General features: G+C 38.7%; 1 protein-coding gene across 2 annotated transcripts in view; it reads left to right on the top strand.

Annotated features, from left to right (window-relative positions):
* LOC131077102 (coiled-coil domain-containing protein SCD2) overlaps positions 1–21,792 on the top strand; it is a 114,328-nt gene that overhangs the window by 40,366 nt on the left and 52,170 nt on the right. For both annotated transcript variants that reach the window (XR_009113544.2, XM_058014532.2), the window contains exons 8-10: positions 5,106–5,180; positions 5,332–5,442; positions 5,571–5,631. Coding sequence is in view for 1 of the 2 variants with exons in the window: in XM_058014532.2 (XP_057870515.2) it covers positions 5,106–5,180; positions 5,332–5,442; positions 5,571–5,631 (247 nt within the window). In the remaining variant the exon portion in view is untranslated. The remainder of the gene's footprint in view (positions 1–5,105; positions 5,181–5,331; positions 5,443–5,570; positions 5,632–21,792) is intronic.

Genomic DNA, 21,792 nt, shown 5'->3' with positions numbered 1-21,792 from the left:
CGCCTCCTGGCATTGAAGAAGGTTCCTAATTCCATTTTGGTCAGCGAGAACATTGTGCACAATGGAGACATATATAATTTCCATGGCTGGTATTGTGCACTAGCTTTGAAGAAATCAGCTTATGAGAACGCCCAATCGAGTTGTATGGAGATGGAAGGATTAATTCAGGACATTCAGATGAAAATCCTTGCCTCGATTGAGGAATTATTGGGTGTTGATGTTAGTGATGCTAGTGGTTTACACTTAGCCGAATTAAGAGACAAGATAAAATTTATGTATTTTTGCCAGTTGGACCCTTTGCAGAAGAGTCAGATAGATGACATGGTCTCTTTGTTGATTCATGTTCATAATTCGCAGAAGCTCATACCTGAATGGGAGAACACTTTGAATGCTTGCTCGGATTCATTGGATGTGATTGATTTACAGCAGGATACCTTGCCTAGTGTTTACATGGAGGAGTTAGATTCAGTTTTGGCTAGATTCTTGGAGTATGCTAGGAGAGAGAGAGATGCAGGGAGGAATCTTCTAGAAGATTCTCTATATGATGACTAGGTATCTTTCTATTGGGCCATATGTTGGTGGCACCATTTTTGATGTAACCCTAATTAGGGCAATTCTAGGGTTTTGTTGGCATGATCTCGGCCGTTGATCTTAGATCAATCTGGGCCATCCATTTTGTAAGAGACTCTATATATGCCCCTTTGTCTCTCATTTGTAAGAGAGAGTTTTTGTAGAATTGTTGGTATATGCTACAACTATTTGAATCCTAATCATTGTTCAATTGTTGGTGATTTTGCTCTTCAAGTGTTGTATTTGCATTCATGGTTCTCAATTCCTCCAAGTTAGATTAGAATTTAGATTAGAATTTATTTTCATGTATGTTAGATTGAATGGAAGATTTGTTGAGTATATTTGTGTGGAATCCTTAATCCATACCACTAGCCTCTTTCCGCTGGTAAGTGCGCCTTGTGTGGTCAACTGGAGTTTGAGTAAGCATAACTTCAACTATTATGCGTCCATTGACAAGCATCAACTTGGATGGTGTCTTCGTTTGATGGTAATAGTCTGAAAATCATTAAGTATACTTTAGATGATTGCACTAAGCTTGTGTCAATACCTGATTGTGAGACCTTGCCTGGTTTGATTCCACTAAATCCATTCACCATTTCCTACATTCCTAGGATTAGAATAGATTTCCTGAACCCTATTCTTTTTCCCCCTTTTTTAGTAAGAAGCAAATCCAGAGCCCTATTGATAAATCTTAAGTTGTCAGCACACCTATTCCACATCATTCATGATAATCCAAACATTTGCGTAAGTCCCCAAATTGAAACACAACAATTCACATCAACCACTGAACTTACCCACTCGTCAAGACCTGACATGTAGAAACCTTGGAATCACATTAGTTGATCTCATCCTTAGCATCTGAGGTGATTTTGTTCAAGAGAGGGTAAATTACTTTGGTAATTTATTCTGTATTGTTATGTGCATAAAAAACACATCAACACTACACCTAAAACATTTTCTCCCCTTCATTTGATTCCATGAAATGGGACACATGGTTCTTAGAGAAGAACCCTAATCAGTTAGCTTTCTTAGGGTGCCCCTTGAAGGCTCTATTCAAAAGATATTCTCTTCTTTCTTTGATTGCGAGAAATGGGGAACATTGTTCTTAGAGAAGTAATCTAGTTGGTGCCTCTATTAGGGTGTGCCCCTTGGAGGCAACTCCACTCAATGGAATGGAACACATGGTTCTTAGAGAAGAACCCTAATCAGTTACCTTTCTTAGGGTGCCCCTTGGAGGCTCTATTCAAAAGATATTCTCCTCTTTCTTTGATTGCGAGAAATGAGGAACATTTTTCTTAGAAAAGTAATCTAGGTGGTGCCTCTATTAAGGTGTGCCCCTTGGAGGCAACTCCACTCAAAAGATATTTCTCCTTTCTTTGGTTCCAAGAAACGGGGTACATTGATCTTGAACAAGTATTCTAGTTAGTTACCTTTCTTGGGGTAATGACAGCCCATCCATGAAGGATTTCCAAACATTTAACCGAATCCTCATTATATGTTTCTAGGCTTCTAACTTCACCTAAGTTTCTGTAGGGGGTTGATAACTGGAAGAAGTGAATGAAATCTCTCAAGCTAAAAATCAACAGTGAGAGATGCTACAAGGTTTGTTGTGTTTCTATTCTAATCTTCCTAAGGGATTTATTAAATTCCGTTTAACTAAAATCGATCATGCCCATAACAGTTATTCTAGTCAGATTCTTTATTCAACAAAAAGCTTACATGAAAGTACGAGCCTGAAACATATCTCAATTTCAAGTACAAAAGAATGTTCCTAGGATTCATGTGACTATAGAAAAGTAAATACACTATCTGTAACACAGTCCCAATGCACGTAGCCATCTGTATACAATAAATAAAAAAATGATTAACAAAAGCAAGAAAAGAATCTGCAGGATTGTGAGAAGGAAGATAGAAATAGGAGAAAGAGGCTGAAAAAAATCAGTATGATAAATTTACATTATGATGAAATCACTATGATAAATTTTTATTAGTATGATAAAATTAGATATCAATGATTAAAAAACAGTAAATAAATTTACATTAGGATCCATAATTGAATATTAAGTATCATGATGGTAAGTTTGATACATTGATGGTGAAGATTGGAGATTTTGGTGTTCATTGTGGGCTAAGTTTGATTTCGTAAATATATCTGGTTCAATTCCAAAAAGAGTAATCCCACCCCTTCTAATGATGGCTTACCTATAAGTCTCTTGAGGTGAGAGCCATGCAAGATTGGGTGGATATTTGAAGAGGGGGGCAGTGCTATCTTTTAGGCTACCTTCCCCTATAAGTCTCTTAAGGTGAAAGCCATGTAAGATTGGGTGGATATTGGAAGAGGGGGGCAGTGCTATCTTTTAGGCCACCTTCACTATTTGTTTTACTGCTTGATAGGTGCCATAAAATTTTGGACCAACTTATGATGCACCTTGTCTGTTAATGACGACTATTTTTTAGGGCTGCAGACACAAAACAACAAAATCAGAAATGTCAAAGCACATCTCTGAGCTGTACAGATCCTCCAGCTGATTTATATGGTTCTGCACGTATTTTAATTTTCAAGGATTTTGAGAACCTTCTCACAGATGGACAGAGAGCTTTCAACCACATGTACTTGTGAACTTCTGGGAACATAAGAAGCCAAAGATAGTGGGGGTTGAATGTAAAAGGCCTCATAGGGGTCATCTTGATGCACCTTGATAAGTGGCATTCGTACCAACATTTTGTGAGCGGCAACCATAGAGCCCCAGAAAGTGCATTTACATCACTTGTAAGGAGCCTGCAAATGTAAATGAAAATCCTGCAAATTTATAATGAATAAACTATAATAAAACAAGAGAACACTATAGATGATATGGGCAAGAGAATGTAATTTGTATTAATTTACATGGTACCACTTTGAGGGGGCAATCCTCCAATAGAGCACCAACTCCAAAAACAATATTTTCAAGATGATTCTCTCTTGCCTGAACACCAGAATTTATAGCTCTCAACTAAGTACAATTACTACTTTCCAATGCATGTGAGATTATTACTTTATTCCTATGTTACCCCGAGTTTCTGGGACGGGGACGACAGGATGAGTTTCCAAGACAGCAAATTGTTTTGCCAATTTTCGGGACGGCGGGGGGATGGCAAAGGGGACGGCTATATAAAATATAGGGAAAATTTAAAATATATAGGGAAATTTTAAATGTTCATATGAAAAATAGATAAAGCATGTATATATACATTATATTCATATGAAAACATGGATAAAGCAGGTATATGTACATTATAGAACAACATACCACATTTGTGTTCAAAATTCATTGTCAATACTCAATATGTATTCATAATCCAGGATTCATTGTCAACACTCAATATGCATTCATAATTGAAAATACATTGTCAATATGCCAGCACTTGTTTGCATGTAGTTCATTGTTTCTTTCTGGTTGGTGGATATTTTGATAGTCTTCCATTTCTATTATGACCTACAACCGCTTCTTTATGCACTACAAAGTTTTGGGTGTCTGTGAAATTCTATACCAAGCTCTTATTCATATTTTTGAGTGCTTTTGGCTATGATTCAGACCTGTTTACCTTTCATATTTGTGAAAAGTCCAATATTGGAGATTTGCAACCACTTTTTTATGCACTACTAAGTTCTAAGTGTTTGTGAAATTTATTACCAGGCTGCTGCTCATTATTTCTAAGTGCTTTTGGAAGTGATTCAGACATGTTTACCTGTCATATTAATGAAAATCCAATTTTACAGACCTATAATAAAATTGAAAAATGTTTTTTTTGAGCATTTGAGTCTTTTTTTTAAAAATGTGCTGGGAAAAGGGGGATGGCTGGCCGTCCCCTTAGCCGTCCCCGCGATGGTAAGGGGACGGGGGGATGTCCCCTTTGAGAATCACTGCCGTCCCCAAGTTTCCGGAACTTTTCCCACAAATTTTGCAATTTTGGGGATGGTGGGGGGCCGTCCCCAAGTCCCTGAAACGTCTCCGGCACGGGGATGGAGGATTTTAGCCCGGGGACGCGTCCCCGGGTTATGTAGCTTTATTTTAAATATCTGGTGAAGCAACTTACAAAGCACATGCAGCCAACTCTTTAATTGTTGATTGAAAGGTCTGCTTGAGGGTTGAACGAAAAATATTAATGTCGTTTATGGCAAATTGATCTTGTATTCTCTATGCAATTTACTGGTGTCTAAACTAAATAGAGGCTTGGCAAAACCTATTCCTATTTTATGGAATTTCTTGATAATGTTTATTCCCTTTGATATCTTATTGATAAATTAGTAGTACTGTATTGAGCTTGGACTTAAACTTGGTAGGCAAACACTCAAGAAACCACAAAAATTCAGTAAATCCTTGGACAAAAGCCTTGTAATTGGCAAAAACTAGGGAGTCACACAAGGAGTCACTGCTATAGAATAATTGATAGATCTATGTTGAAGTAATCTGCTGACCTGATATTAGGCTAAGCTTAATTAGGAGTTGATCCATATGATGAAAAAGCAGTATTGATTTATCAACTTTTTGCAGGCTGCTCTGAAAGCTGCAGCACAGACTAAGGATGTTAAAGATGATGAAATAGCAGCTCTCCGGTTGGAAGCAGAGGTCAGCTTGATTTCTTATTTGTTGCTAATATATAGAGCATACGTACATGTTTGAGATAAAGAAGCTCACAGAAATATTATTGTTAAGTTTGTATCACTTAAGTAACTGTCTTGAGTACTGAGTGAGTTTGTTGATAATTTGTGTTATCCAGGCTGCAAGGGATGAGGCAGCATCAGCTGCCGAACAATTTCATGAAGCTGAATCAGAAGCAAAATCATTGCGTTCCATGACACAAAGGATGATTTTAACACAGGAGGAAATGGTTTGCTACTTATGCTTTATTTTGCTGTGATTCAAAAACATATTATATGGGGCATGTAGTATATTTGTCTTGTTTTTGGATCCTTAAAGGTTACCAGACAAATCTAATATACTTAATTGTTTGTATAGGAAGAGGTGGTTCTGAAGAGGTGTTGGCTTGCTCGGTACTGGGGTCTGGCTGTGCGACATGGTGATTTTTTATCCTTTTGTCCGCTTGCACTTGCTGATGGAATTGAGCTTGTTTCAATCTCTATAGATTCAAATGCACTTACCTAGTGTTCATGAATTGAGTGTTTAAAACTTGCCTTAGACTAAAGTTCATTTATTTCCATTTGCCTTGTTTTTCTCTTTGTTCAAGAGGTACACTGACAAGGAATTCGATGTTTGTATTATAGAAAGTGTGTGATGATTCTGGCCATTACTATACTTGAATAGTTGAATTATTGAAAATATCAAATATGATGCACTATGTGGCTGTCTAAAACCTGATTTTTCATGTCATAAACAACTAAACTAGTAAAAGTTGGAATTCCCTATATATTTTGTATATAGTTTTATATTGCTGTCCCCAGAAAATGGATTTCCAGACTGCCACCCCTGAAATTCGTCCTGCTATCCCCAAAAATGGCCTCGTGGACCCCTATCACAGAAACACCATATATTCATGGAACATAGGTTATTTATGTTTGGAACCCCACCCTGTCAGGGTCATGACTCCTAGATTGTTTCTCAAAATTTGAAGTTAGGATATGCATTGAAAAGCTGAGGTCATGAATTAGTTTAGGTGCCTTAAAAGGAATCCTAAAGCAAACCGTGAGAATGTGGAAAGTAACAGAAAAACAGATTATTGACGACATTTAAAATTCCTCTTGAAACTACAACTTGGTGGTCTGAGCTGCTCTCTGAATCATTAAAGTGTCTATCTCTTAGGATAAATGTACAATGTGAAGTTTGTGGATTCATATGACGTCATTGTTATTATGGGCTTGATGCCATCTGAAGTAAAAACCTCAAATCTTTATTGTGGCAATTTACCTAAGTTACCGAATCGGGTACGGATACGGGTACGGGTACGTAGTTTCGGTACGCGGATACGTCAATTTTTTTGGAGGGGGTTGGGTACGTTTTGGGTACGCCTCTTTAATAAACATATGAAATCATAAATATATACATATTTAATACCTAAAACTTTAATGTCATAATAATATAAATCTATATTATATTAAATTTATAAGTTTATGAACTATTATCTTAATACCATATTAATATAAAATTATTTGATATTATTGAGTTTTTAAACATGTTAAATATTAATAATAAATATTAACAAAATAAAAGTAAAACTATATTCCTATCACTATTTTTCAAAACCTGTTAATATAAATACTACTTATTAGATCATTCATAAAATAACACATGTATAATAATAATAAAAATAATTAAATTAACAATAAATATTAAATAATATTTAATTTAATATTAATTAATATAATTTAATATAACTAATTTAAGTTTAAATTTAATAAACAATAGAATTCATTAAAATAATTGTAAGCTTCTTAATGTTAATAATAATAATAAACGATATTAAATTTAATAAAATTTTAGTAAATTAAAAACCTAAAATTAAAGTTAAAACACTTCCGTCGAACACAACTTTGGTTTTATCTCCGTCGGGAAGAAGCTATTCGAATGGATGGAAGAGTGAATCTTCGTTGGGAGGTGGCTACTTTGCCCTCGTCTGCCCTCATTTGACCTCATCGTGCGTCACCTGCCCTCGTCTGCCCTCGTTGTGCGTCGCCTTGCTGCGTCGTCTATGCTTGCATCTGTTCTAAAAAAACCCCTCGAAATACACATTCGACATTGACTCGTCCAAAACGCCACTGAATCGAAAAATAAACGCCACGTCATTCCAAATACGTTGGGATTCATGGTTGAAAACGCGGATACGTTTCAGAGGGCAAATGCACGAACCCTGTTCGATTCCACAGGGATTCCAGTTCGAATCCGAATCTGATTCGAATCGTACCCGAATCCAGGTCAAAACCTAGACGTACCGGTAACTTAGCAATTTACCATATCAACTACTTAATGGCAGGCCCATAAAAATGAATAGATAAGTATGTATAAGGTGTGTGATATCTTTAATTTGAGGGATTTTGGCCTCAAGGGTTTGAAACTGATTTTTTCTTTTTGGTGGCAACACCATATCAACTGTAGTCAGATAAGATGCAAATTGGACAGTTTTAAAGATTCAAACAACATATTGGACAAATTTAAAAGATGAAATAGATGACATTTAACAATTATTTATATCAATTCTGCGTTATGATTTTTCCAAGTTGGTGATAAAAGGTTTCTGTTCAGAACTTAAGAATATAAGGAAAACAAGAGTTTTTAAGAATAAATCAATTTTCATGATTATTTAGATGACAAACATGGTTTTAAAGGTGAATGCATTGTTCTTTTTAACTTCCAACAACATAGAGGATTCTCATGAAAGTTTTGAGAGAAAAAATCTTTTTTTTTTGGTATAGAAGGGAATGCTATGTGCCTTTGAAATAATATAAATAATAAATATATTTATAACTATTAATTATTTTATAGGAACATGATATTTGTCAGAACCCTTTGTATCTCTGGAGATATGCTATGTTACCTGGAGATTTCCGGTACATGGACAGTAGGGAAGGTCTTGCCATCCTTGCACTCTAATTTTTGGGGATGCACAAAAGTAAAAAAAAAACAGCAAAAAGTAAAAAAGTAAAAAGAGGTGTAGGGGTCTGACAAGGCCTCCCATGCACCTTATCAAATCTTTAACTCTCCGTGTAACTAAGACACCCTCTTCTTTGCTACTCAGTCACTGATTTGTGTAGCAAATTCAATTTTCTCTTGTAGCTGTGAAGAGGAAGGAAAGAAAGAAATATCACTTATTGTCAGATTTTGTCATCATAACAAAAATGAAAATGAAGATTGAACATTTATTTTCATTGTATTGCATAATGTGAATGTCTAAACTTGAGTTTTGATGTCATTTACAGCTAAGCATGTAAAAATGCCCCTATATTAATAAATAAATTTATACTGGTTTTCCCAAAAAGCATCTTGCTGTCTCCTGTCGATCCTGATTTAGAAATGCTTTGGCACATAGGAAATATGTCATTGCTGGTGTACTTACCATACTAATATAATATAAATTTATATTATATTGTGAATATCTAATGAAAATTACTGTGTAATTGTGTTCTCCAAGCATTCTGATGATTGTAGACTTTTCTGGGCTGGCTTTCGGTTCTGGTCTGGGTCCAGCCTGGGTTCAGCCTGCATATGTTTGAGATGTAACTGTGCTGAAGTACAGGGCTGGGTGGACCCTAGGTGAATTCACTAGGTTAAAATATAAAGTGCATTTAAAAAAGTGGAAAAAATGAAATAAGAAAAAGAAACTTAATTAATCCATGATTATCGATCTGTATTGATTTTCCATGTGCAGTTGCATCTTATATAACCTCTCTGATTTATCTTTAACATATATGATTTGACAGTTGATATTGAATTATCAACTAACAGTTGTGTTCTCAATTCTGTATCGAATTTTGTATGTTTTGTCCAAATTATGGTTATATATATAATTGATTTTTTGAAAAAGTATAGCTTATAGAAGCAGCAATAGACAAAGAAAAGCAGCAATAAACAAAGCCTACCAAAATCAGCCCCCAATGAGCAAAAATGAATCAATATCAGCTCCAAACAAGCATATTCAAAATATCAATGCTAACCAAAATCAATCTTTTACGGCAGAATAAGAAGCTGCAACATAACAGCTGCTCAGCACACGAGCTGTCCATCAGTTACAAACATATAAGCTGTCCAAATTGTTTTTAGCTCAGCGTGCCAAAACATAACACTTGTCCAAGAGCTAGACAAAACCGGATAAACTCAATTTTATCATCCTTTTTTAATCAAGATCACTAATGAAACTGTTGATGCTCTTCTCCTACAACCAAGAATCTGGATACAAATGAACAGGAACAGCTGGAAATGGAGTGGAAAGCTGATTTTTCATGCTGTCTGAGGAGCTAACACTAGAATCAACACTTTCTTCAAGCACTAGGCCAGCAATAGCAATATTTTCAATCTTATCAGGAGAACCAACTGGAGCAGCAGAGACACTAGGAACAACTTTTTAAACATAAATAGAAACCACAGGCATATCTCTCTGAATATGCCAAACATCTTTATCATATTTAGCATTGCGAGAATTCAGATCCCACTTATAACCATGAGATTCAGGAATTGAAGAATCATCTTGCATAACTGTTTAACATCACTCTCCTTGTTTGTGCACCTGCAACACGACATTAAATGCAATATAAGAAATAGTGACTTCTTGTGAAAAGTCAGTAAACAACCTTTTTTTGTTTTTTATTAAAAATGAAGTTTGTCATATTAGAAGGAAATCAAAGTGTATGTATTTGACTATGCCAGGCCTGAAAGCTACTAGTCCAAGCCTGGGCAATATAGAGAAAATGATACATATTCGAACTCATTAGGATAAATAAGAATCCATAATCTTTCTCAGATCCTCTTGAAGCTTGGTTGACCACCACTGATGGGGCAAACCATAACAAACAAGGCTGTAGTGATCAAGAGCCCAATTGGCTAGCAACATCCAGTACTTTATTGCATTCTCTACGAACATGGCTGAATGGAAATTGTACTGCGAGCTTTGAATCTTTTCCAACTGTAATGTCCCCTTTTGGGAGGACACTAAATCTTGCCGAATATACTTGTAGAATTATTGCAGGTTATGTTTTTTCAGTCTGCTGTGGTAATTTGGACATATTCAATTCAATGTTATTTCCCTCTTCAAATGCACAGGTCTGCTCTTTATATCAATCTGATATGCTGCCTATACTCAGATATATATATGTGTGTGTGTATGAGAATACTTTCTTTTCCATCAGGTCTAATTCTCTAGTTATTGATTTAATGTTTCGTCTTCTTTTCCTTCGATGCCTGCTTTATTAGTGTTTGCAGATTTGTATTTGTGTTCTGATCTCTTTGATAAATGTTCATATCATTCTTCCAGATTTTCTTATAATTCTGATTTAGGTTATCTCCTCAATCTGCTTTTAATGCTTCAGATATTTTGTTCTATTCCATGGATCCTTCCTTCTCAAATGAAAACTTCTCCTCTTTATATCCTCCAATGTGAAGCAGAGTCACACGTCTTCTTAATGGTCACAACCTTTCACAATTACCACTCTTGGAAAGGGTCACAACCTTTCATCATTGCTGCCCCTTTGAAAGAGTCACTTCCTTATCTTCTTCTCATTAATGCTTCCTTAATTACTTTGCTCCCTTCTTTCCTCCTTTTTTCCTCTTTTCCCCAAATGAAGTTCTCTTCCCTCCCTTTTATATCTCAAGTTTGAGGGAGTCACAACTTTTCATTTCATGCCTTTTGACCATTCATTAAACTTAACTAAATTTTAATTATATTAATTATTTTAAGAACTGAATTACAATTGAGGTGAATATTTTTATATTAATTTTTATTTTTATTCTTTTATATTTTAATTTATTATTATTTATTAATAAATCCCATTTCAACTAGTGGACTTTACACCAACTCTCTTCCTATTTGCTATAAAATCCCTTAGGATCAGATAACAAGCTGAAAATTACCTTTGAATCAGATACAGTTTGGAGTTTTTGCCACCCAATTTTTTGTAAGCTCTTGCATCCCTTTATAAGCAGCTTTGATCTCTGCTAATTTACTGGTTATATGTCCCAATTTCTCAGGAAAGAAGAAGGCTGCAGATTTATCTGAATATCAAAAAGAATGTCACTGATAATTTTACCAAAAATAATTTCAAACCATCCAATACAGACTTGCCAGGCCACCCCACATACATAGCAATAAAACAATTCCATACAGCCTTAGCAAGGAGCAGTCAAAAAATAAACGAGAAAAATGACTCAACATTACTGCCAACAAGACAGATTTGTACTTGGACAAAAGAGTTAACGCCTTCAGCTAGTTTTTGGGCTCAACCTGTGTAGGCCAAATTCTTTTTAACCTTATAGACCAAATGTTTTCTGGGCCACCTAGAAGGAACTCAATTAATAATACCATTCCATAGATAAGGACAACGAAGTATAAAAATGTTGAAGAGTACAAATTTTAACAAACCAGTCCCTTCCACTTTATTCTATAAATCATTATGGCGAAGTATTTGCTTGAATCTGCAATTTAAACCTGCTTTTTTGACCATTGTATAAGTTATTTTGTTCTCATTAGCAACCTTAATTTTTTCACAATAAGCTCCCATTCTACCAAACCATTCATGTCAAGAATACTATCCGTAATATTTAAACTAGAATTACTCCAGGCTTTTGATAAGCAACTTAAAGTACAGGCAAAAAGAGAGCTTTATATTTGAAACTCCACCGCAAAGATCTGAAAACTAAAATACTCTCTTTGTTACCTGAAATGACATTATTCCCTTTGGTAAAAGACTTATCAAAAAGTGAATCTTTCCATGTGAAACAAAAAATAGAGGATCCAAGAGAGAGGCTTCACACTAAAATTACCAAAAACATTCCATAAGTGCAATCCTTACAATTAAAACCATAGTTGAACTACTCGCCAAAACCAAAAACTCGCCAAGGCCTGAAAAAAAAACTTGGGAAAAACTCGGCAAAAAACTCGGGAACTTAAAAAATTGCTTAAATTTAATTAGAAATGCATTTATTTTGCAAAATTCAATGAGAAGATGCATCCAATGAATCAATAAATGAGAACACAAAAGAAACAAGCTGAGTCTAGATATATTTAAATGCAAAGTGGGTACAAAATCGCATCCTCATGAGGAATGCTGATGGCTGGAAGCAAAATAGTAACTAGCTTTTGTAAAACTAAAAGTAAATACATCATTACAATTACATCGTCCTCTTCCCAGCTCTATTAAAAACTAGGGGAGAGGTAGAACTAGAGGGTCTAGTCCTAGAAGTTTGATGTGGGCGTGATTGTGCCTCCTCGCTCAGTATGTCTGGCTCAGGCTGTGGCTCGTCCTCCATCCTAGATGAAGCTATGTCTCAAGCTGCTCCTGGCATTGGTAATGACTGCTCATCCTCCTCAATGTCATCCAGTGTGAAACCAAATCCACCCCCCTCCTCCTCCATAGCTTGCCTCTCCAAATCAGTGATGCCATCCTCTGTAAACAATGGAGGTTGCTCCTGTGATGTCCAATCACTGTAAGGATCTATATCATCCAAGTCAATTGGACCAGCTAGTGCTTCCTCTACCTTCCTTATGCGCAACCGAAGATTATATTGCACAAACACAAGGTCATTGAGGCATTTTTGCGCTAACTTGCTCCTCTTCTTTGTGTGGATGGCTTCAAACAAGCTCCAATTGCGCTCACAACTGGATGAACTAAAAGGCTGACATAAGATTCTGAGGGCAATTTTTTTGAGATTTGGGGTATTTCCATCCCAACTTTGCTACCAAGCATCTGCAAATTAAAATTTGAAAAGTTAGAAAGCAAAGAGAAAAGCGAAAACACAATTTATCAATCACTTTAGACCCCAAAATCCAAATGGCAAATATTATACCTGGGGTTTGAGTGCTTCTTCCTCTCCTAGCCAGCTCTGAAGAGAATAGCTTACCCCCTTGCTTCCTCATAATTTTGGGGTTCGGCCACAATGAGGTCTCTCACCCGAACCTCGGGTATCATCCTCTAAATGCATGGAGTGAAGCCTTCCATGACCTCTCCATTAGAATTTGAGTAAGAATCCCAAAACTTAAAACGAGGGTTGAGAAAGTACCCTCCTGCTAAATGGGTTGGTGGAACAAATTGTTCCACCTCTTATCAATAATTTCCCAAATGGGATCAAATTTGAGTCTATCCCCCTTGTAGTAATTTTTGATAGACTCTTTGGCCCTATCCATGGCCTCAAAAATATACCCCATTGGGGTTTGATCCCCATCTACCAAGCGTAGAACTCTAACCAAGGGCTCGAACACCTACAATTTAAAAATACAAATTACAAAAAGATTAATTAATGAAGTTACAAATTAATAATGAGAGACTTGAATCAAGAATAATTAAAAATTCAAGTTTTGAAGTTACCTTCACAATCTCTGCAGCCTTTTGTGCAAAATGGTTTGTCCAAGACTATGCATGCGACACCCTCTCCTTCAGCCTTCTTTGAATAAGGTGAGTCTAGCCATGCTTGACTCACAAACATTTGTTTCAAAGAAGTCAATGCACCAAGAATGCTTTGCAACGTCAAGAAAATCGTTGCAAACCTTGTGACATCGGCTCTCACCAAATCTCTCCCTTGGGTGTTTTCTCTCATCAAATGTAGAACCCAAGGGTGATTGTAAATATATTTCTTGATTCTCCTTGCATCTTCCACAACTGGAGTCACCCAATCAAGTTTTCCTATGTCTTCTAAAAGAAGGTCAAGGACATGTGCTTTACAAGGTGTCCAAAAAAGAGTGGGGTGCCTATCTTGGAGGATTCTCCCTGCTGCCACATATGCTGCTGCATTATCTGTGATTATTTGCACCACATTCTCTACTCCCACCTCCATGACAATGTGGTCCAACATTCTAGCTGATGTTTCTGCATTTTTCACCTTATTGGAGGCATCGACTGATTTCAAGAACACCGCATTGTCCTTGTAAGCAACCAAAAAGTTAATAATGGTGCAGTTTTTGCCATCTGTCCACCCATCGGAAAGAATTCTGCAGCCTTATTTTCTCCATTCTTTTCTTTGGTCCTCCACCACTTCTTTTGCTCTATCAACTGCATTTGTGAGCAACCTACAAGAACAAAGTGAAATTAGGTTTAAGTACACAATTTTGATTTAATAAACAAGAAAAACAACAAAAAATGAAATCAAGTGGACTATTTACTAACCTCCCACCTGAATCCTTTCGAGAAGGGTCCTTGAACCCTTTTCTTGAAACTGTCATTGCGGTAACTAAATTTAGTCAATAAAGATTGTCTGCCACATTTAATGGGATGTTGTTGAAGTACCAAAAATCAGCACATGCAATGTCTGTTTTTTCATGTGCCTCCCTATTCCATCCAGTGGCCTCTAAAGATGGTTGTGCTCCAGGTGTGTTCCTCGGCACAAAATAACTACCTATAGACTGTGTCCTTGATGGTGATGCAACATGTACTCTACTAGAGGAAGCAAAAGTGGTGGCCCAGGTGGTGTTGGGTTTGCGGATACGTGGGTCACGACGATAGCCCACTATGCCTTGAAGTGCTTCTTCTTCTTCTTCAATGTCAATTGAAGCACTTTGAGATTCAACTATGGTTGCTCTCATGGCTAGTTTTGCTCTCTCCCTTTGCAATTTTTTCTCGTCCCCAGCTAAAAGTAAGGCATTAATGTCTCTTTTTATTTCTTCGTTGGCCACAGGACTTACCCTAGCATCATGCTTCTTGATGCCTACAAGGTGGTATTTGAGGCGGTTTATGTCTCCATGAATTACTTTTTCACATTTAATGCAAATCACTGACCCAAGGTCCGGTCCTTCATAGGCATACCTCCAAGCTCAATCTCTAGCACCTTTAGGACGGGTGCCTATATATCCAGATGGGCATGGTTCTAGTGGCCAATCATACCTTGAATTTGCCATATCGAATTAGTGGTTAACTGTTAACCTACACATACAAAGTGAAAAGACAAAGTTAATATTTTATTTTAACAATTTAGCAAACTATTTAAATTAGTTTAAATAATTTTAGCCCTCATTCAAAGTGAAAAAAATAAATAAAACTATTAGGGTTTGATTTTTTTTTGAAAAACTAGAGATTCTTAAAAAAAATAGTGAAAAATTCGATAAAACTTGTCAAATAGTGTCAAAATTTTGTTCCAATGACTCAAAAACATTTTTGACTACTTAGGAACGATTTTCTATTCATCTAGATGCAACAAAAAATAAATAAAATGTTTTAAAAAAACATAGAAAAAAAATCAAAAAACCCTCTTGGGAATCTGATTTTTCTTCGAAAACCATCTCAAATCCGCCTCAAATCCACTTCAAATCGATGGAAATCAGTTTGCAAGTGTTTGGAAGAGATTTTTCCCCCTCAACAAAACAGAAATCAAGAAATGATGAAATAAAACGTTTTTTTTTTGTTTTTTCCTTTTAAACACTAGCGGCCAAGTTATTATTATGGACTCGCCGAGTTTTTGGCAAAAACTCACCGAGTTTTTCGGCGAGTAAAAGTCGCTAAAACTTGCAAACCATAGAACTCGGGAGTTTTTCACTACTCGCGGAGTTTTCGGCGAGTAGTTCATATATGATTATTGAAAACATTTATTTGGAACACTGTTATTTAAATTCTGCCTATGCAATTGCTTCCAAAGCTTATTACTGTGCAGTGCCTTAATAATCCATTTAGCAGCCAAAGAAATACCTGGCTTGGACAGATCTTTTCACCCTATCTCACCAATTTTTCAGGTTTAATACACATATTGTAAGAGAGAGGATGCTCTTTCTTACTGCCTTATTTTGATTAACTTGTTAACTTGTTTACTTAGTTCAAATATGAAGTAGAGACCAGCCAATGTAATGTTCCCTTTCTAAAATAGGATTTAATAATAAATGATAATAAAATTAAAATATAAATAAATATAATATAATTAAAATTTAATTTAGATTAATGAAAGGTCAAGAGGTATGCAATGAAGAGTTACAACTCCCTCAAATATGATATATAAAAGGGAGAGGAGTTCATTTCAAAGAAGATATGGAGGAAGGAAGAAAGAATCGTGGATAGGAATTAAGGAAGGATTAATGGAAGAAGAAAGGAATAGGAAGAGAATAAGGAAGTGACTCCTTCAAAAGGCAAAAATGATGAAAGGTTGTGGCTCTCTCAAAGGGCAGAAATGATAAAGGGTTGTGACTCTTTTGAAGGGTGGTAATTGTGAAAGGTTGTGACTTTCTCAATGGGAAGAAATGATGAAGGGTTGTGACTCTTTCGAAGGGTGTTAATTGTGAAAGGTTATGACCATTGCAAAGGGCAGACATGATGAAGAGGTGCGACTCTCCCTCACATTGGAAGATATAAAGGGGAGAAGGTTTCATTTGAGGAGGAGATGAATTTGGGGAATCATATATTATTCTCAAAGGCAACAATGAAAAGTGGTGACTCAATTCTTATGAAAGATGGTGACCCTTTCACCAATAAAACATAAAGGAGAATTAATTCCAAACATTGAAGGATCGCTTATCAATCATCACTCCTGAATCTATCAAAACAAATCCTTCATTCATCCATCAATCATTGATCCGTCAAGAAATCAAACAAACAATTAATCAGCAAGATTGAGCACACAATCATCAAATCCACATCAATCATCTCTTTATTTTGAGACCAAGAAAACAAACAATTCAGCAATGAAGGATCACTCTATCAAATCAACATTCATTTAATCATCATCCACCAATATATCAAACTAACATTCATTACATCGTCACTCATTAATCAGATCAGAGTTTTGGATATAAATTGCATTTTGAAATAAAACAGCCATTTATATATAGCAGAATAATTGGTGTGCAATATGATTAAGTCTATTATTTAATCTCTTATATGAATCATTGATTTATTTATTTGTTTAACTTGACAATCCACGAGGGAGTTAGAATTAATAATCATTTATCAGATTTAATAGAGCAATCTTATTAGAAACAGGCAAGGAAAGACGAGAGATGCAGGAGTATGGGTCCTATCCATTGAGTGGACACCCTTTGAGTTGGTTGTGGACACCCATTGAGTTGGTTGCTTGTGGGCCAAGGGGTTCAGATTGATTTGGTTGCTTTCCCATCAAATCAATTAGGTCAACATTGCACTTCTATATGTGTGTGCCTTTGATGTATAATCTTCATGCATTACATGTATACGCTTAATGCCTTACATGTATTTATGTGTATGCTTGTGTGCTTCACACCTTATGTGTGCTTCATGCCTTGAAATGTATATATATTTATTGCTTCTTTCCTTGTGTGTATTTATGTGTCTTGCTTCATACCTTACATGTCTTACGTGTATGCTTCATGCCTTACGCGTATTTATGTGCCCTACATGTATACTTCATGCCTTATGTGTATTTATGTCTATGTTTCATTATATTTGTGGACATGGTTTCATATCTTGCGCATATTTGTGCTTGCTTCATGACTGATGTGTTTTCAGCATGTTTACTCCATGAGCACCTTTCTCATGTATGCTTTGTGTCTTGCATGTATGCTTCGTGTATTACGTGTATTTATGTGTTTGCTTCGTGTCAAATATTTTCAGCCTGTTTACTCCATGTTTGTTCTATGATTACTTTGTTTACCCTCTCGGGTGAATACTTAAAGCATAAAGTACGTAATGCAGAATAATGCCATAGATATCAGACAAGTATTAGATATGTTATTCCATTCATAATTCGTGTGTTGCAAGTTACATTTTGAAGTATATAAAGATACCGAGGGGGTGCGAGTGCCAACCATCGCACTGCAACTACCACCCCTCGGCTGCCAACTAACAAACCCAATTACGACTTAATTAACTAGTCTTATTCCCGTATACAATAATGCGGCTAACATCATCCCCCCCCAAAAGAAAAGTCGTCTCCAGGCGACTTACAACAAAATGGAGAATACATGGAGCTTACAAAACCCAGAATAGAAAAAACTAAGGGGGTGTAGAAGGCGTCCCTGATGAAGAAGGCGCCGGTGGTGGTGTAGCGGTGGACGCCAAGCGCCCACGGAGCTCATATACCTGCTCTGTCCTCCTCTTCAGATCCCGTTCCGCGACCAGCTGCCGCCCCATAGCGGTCTTTACCATATAGGCTGCCTCCAGCACCTCCTTATCCTTCTTGTCGACACTCTCCAGGGCACTGACCAATCGAGCCTCCAATAGCTCCCTGGATGCCCTCTCCTCTTCCAACTGTATCAGCAAGGCAGACTTCTCTGCTACTAAAGTGTCCATAGCTGTCTGGGTCTGTGCCATAGTAGCCTCGAGCTCTCGAAACCTGGTAGTCAGCTCCTCCCGAGCGGTTACTGCGGCCACCCGTAAAGCCTCAACTGTGGTTGCCGTCTGTTGTGTCCTCCGAAGCTCCAGATAACCTTCACGGAAGGCCTGCTCTACCTCTCTCACCAACGACTGCATCCGGGTCTGGCCAACCCCCTCAGTGAGGCGCCAAGCCTCCAGCATCGCCAGGCTCTCCGTCTCAGGCCACCCGACACACTCAAAACACCTCTCAAACTCAGCTCGGCATTCGGTGCGGGCAAAGGTCAACAACCCCTCCATCCGCTCAACCATGGTCGCATCGGCTTGGAGTGTGGCAGATGACACAAGCCGCTGTGCTCCCAGAGTCATCTCAGTAATAAACTGCTCCAACTCTGCACCCTGCTGACTTGCCACAGGCACCCCCACAGGCACCCCCACAGGCACCCCCTCTGCTCTGTACTGACTGGTGACTACCACCGTAGGGGGTGAGGTAACCCTCGGAACCGCCTTGCTGCTCGGAGAACTCCCTTCCTCAAGATCAATGACATCCAAGGAATACATGGTCCGCCCTGGGGATAGAGTGGCCTCTCCCGCGGGTGCCACGGGTGCCATTTGGTAACGGCTCAACTAGGCAGCGAGGTCATCATGAAGAGTGCCTGCTTCTGTTATTGCCTCCTGCATATATCCGGGCAACCTTGGCACATCCTGTCCTGTCACATCCGGCACATTGTGCACCATGGAAGCCTTTGCACTTGCCAAGGTCTCCACCCGTGGTGGTGTCATGGCTATCGTCACCTGAGGCTGCCCGAAGCTAGGAACTGGTACCGTGGTGACTACACTCACTGTCCCGAAGGACCGCGGCACCGCCAACTGACAAGTCTCTGGTAAGCGGGTTGGTGTAAAGTGGACTTGCACCTGTGATGCTAAAGGAGACCCTACTGTACCTGCCGACTCCACTACCCCCTCTTCAGGCAATTGGTCGCCTCTTCTCCCTGTCAGTCGGAAGCTCCCTCCTCTTACCTGGGTGGTGTCTGCGAATTCCTCCCTGCCACTTTCTGCATCCTCAGCCTTGGACTCTTCTGTGTCGGACTCCGTATCGGACATGGTGGCCTTCTTTCTTTTTGTGCCCAAACGTGCCTCCGTGCCATGTGCCAAGACGTCCAAGTGTGACCAATAGAATATGGGCGGCTGGTCTGGTGCAACACGCCCCTGTGGCTCCAATGGCATGAGCTCGGGGTGATCTGCGTGCGGACTGCGTCAAGGAATAATCCGATGGCGTGATGCGGCATGTAGAACTTTCTGTATTGCAACGTCATGAACTCGTCCATCCTATTTGCCAATAGTGACGCCCAATTGTATACCACTCCATTGTGCAGCCCGTTCATCAACACTATATGTGCAATGGCTATGTCCGACGCGCGGCTAGCACCTGTGAGGCGACTCTTCACCACTGACAACAGGCATCGCCATACTCCCTTGGCGAAAAATTGTTTCTTCACCCCTCAACTCTTGCTTGCACTCTTGAGGCTATCTTTTTCTCCTTGGGTAAGGTTATCGCGCAACATCAACTGCAGCAGTGGCACAATTTTCTGGGGATATTTTCTGTGAAGTGTCTATTTTTTTCCCTTTCACCCCCGGTATGCCAAATACCCTAGTGAACTCGCCTGCCGTGAATGACACTGTTATCCTCTGGTGTTGATAATCAAATACCGACTGGTGGCGATGTCTGTCATAGTTGCCAATCATGGCACGCAAAACCACCTCAAAGTCCTTTATACAGAAAACTGGCATCTAAACGGCCCAGTGTACCTGTGCCTGGCGAAGGCTCTTCTTTATCAGATCATCGTGAGGTGTCTTCGCCCACCAGTTCCTACAGTCTATTCCATTCAAACCCTCGAACAGAATATTATCTGCTGTTACCTCATCTTTGTCTTTTGTCGCCAAGGGTTTTGGCCGATGTTTCTTATTTTTCTGACCGCTGCTCATGGCGAGGCTACCTGCAATACGCACCCCAGATGGCAACACTCGTTTGCCTGTGTCTGCACTCGTTTCTTTTTGCCCTCCCTTCAACTTGTCTTCTAACGGCTGTAACCGTTTCCGCCAATCTGCCTTGTTCATGTTTATGTCCATTAGTCCAGATTTCTTCTTCAATTCTGCTTTTATAATCTTTTTAGAAAACAAAAACTCGTCTGGATTGCGCGTATGGTGTTACCGTACGGTTCCCTCTTGTGCGGCTACTGCGGACTTGTGCGGCCTTGCGCGGGGTGTGCGTATTTGTGCGGGCTGTGCGTCATGTGCGGCGTTGTGCGGGCTTGTGCGGGTGCAGGTTGCACGGTGTGTGCGGGCTTGTCGTTTTTGTTTTATTTTTCGCTGTGTGGGGTTTTATTTGTGCGGTGTGTGGTGTGTGGTGACCACCGCATGGTGGCATCCACTGTCGTGGCCCCACCGTCGGTGGTCCCACCGTACGGTGGTTCCATCGTACGGTGGCCCCACCCCTCTTTTTTTTTTTTTATAATCCGTACGGTACGGTCAGCATACGGTTTTTTTTTTTTTTTAAATTTTTTTTTTTAATATATATCCGTACGGTAAGGTCATCGTACGACCTTTTTTTTGTTTTTTTGTTTGTAGATTTAGTCTATCAAGCATCCTGACTAGATGGTCCAGGCTCCCTCCATTCGTGGTAAACTTTTAATTTCGACCTGTTGACGGCGTCTGGTATCTCTTCCCCGTCCAGTGTCCACAACTTAATTGCCCCGTTGGTATTGACCTCGCGTACCTTGAAGGGCTCTAGCCAACGCACTTTGAATTTCCCAGGTTTGATTTCGTTCCTTCCGTTGAATTTCAACACCAACTACCCAGGAGTAAACTTCATTCGCTGGAGATGCTTGTCGTGCCAAACCTTCCGTCTTTGCTGGGCTGTCTCTGTCGCCCAGTGAGCCATCATCCTTCGTTCATCCAATTTGTTCAAAGCGTACAGTCTCTCTCTCAGGGTTTCCATGTCGCCAAGTCGATTATCGATGGCGATCCGGAGATTCGGTACCATGAATTCAATTGGCACCATGGCTTCTTGTCCATACATTAGCTGGAAGGGAGTCTGTCCAGAAGTTACCTTGTAAGTTGTTCGGTATGCCCAAAGTACTGACGGTAGGCGCTCCTCCCAGTCATCCTTCTCCACTCCGCAAGACTTATAAATCATCGACATGATTATTTTATTGGTCGCCTCGGCCTGCCCGTTCGCCTGCGGATAGTAGGGGCTTGATAAGGAGTGGAAAATTTTGAACTCCGTTGTTAGCAATCGGATTATGTGATTTACAAAATGTCCT

This window comes from Cryptomeria japonica, chromosome 9 (assembly GCF_030272615.1).
Source record: "Cryptomeria japonica chromosome 9, Sugi_1.0, whole genome shotgun sequence".
Lineage (NCBI taxonomy): Eukaryota > Viridiplantae > Streptophyta > Pinopsida > Cupressales > Cupressaceae > Cryptomeria > Cryptomeria japonica.
Note: the sequence above shows the minus strand (reverse complement) of the source record. Positions and strands in the feature narration are given on the sequence as shown.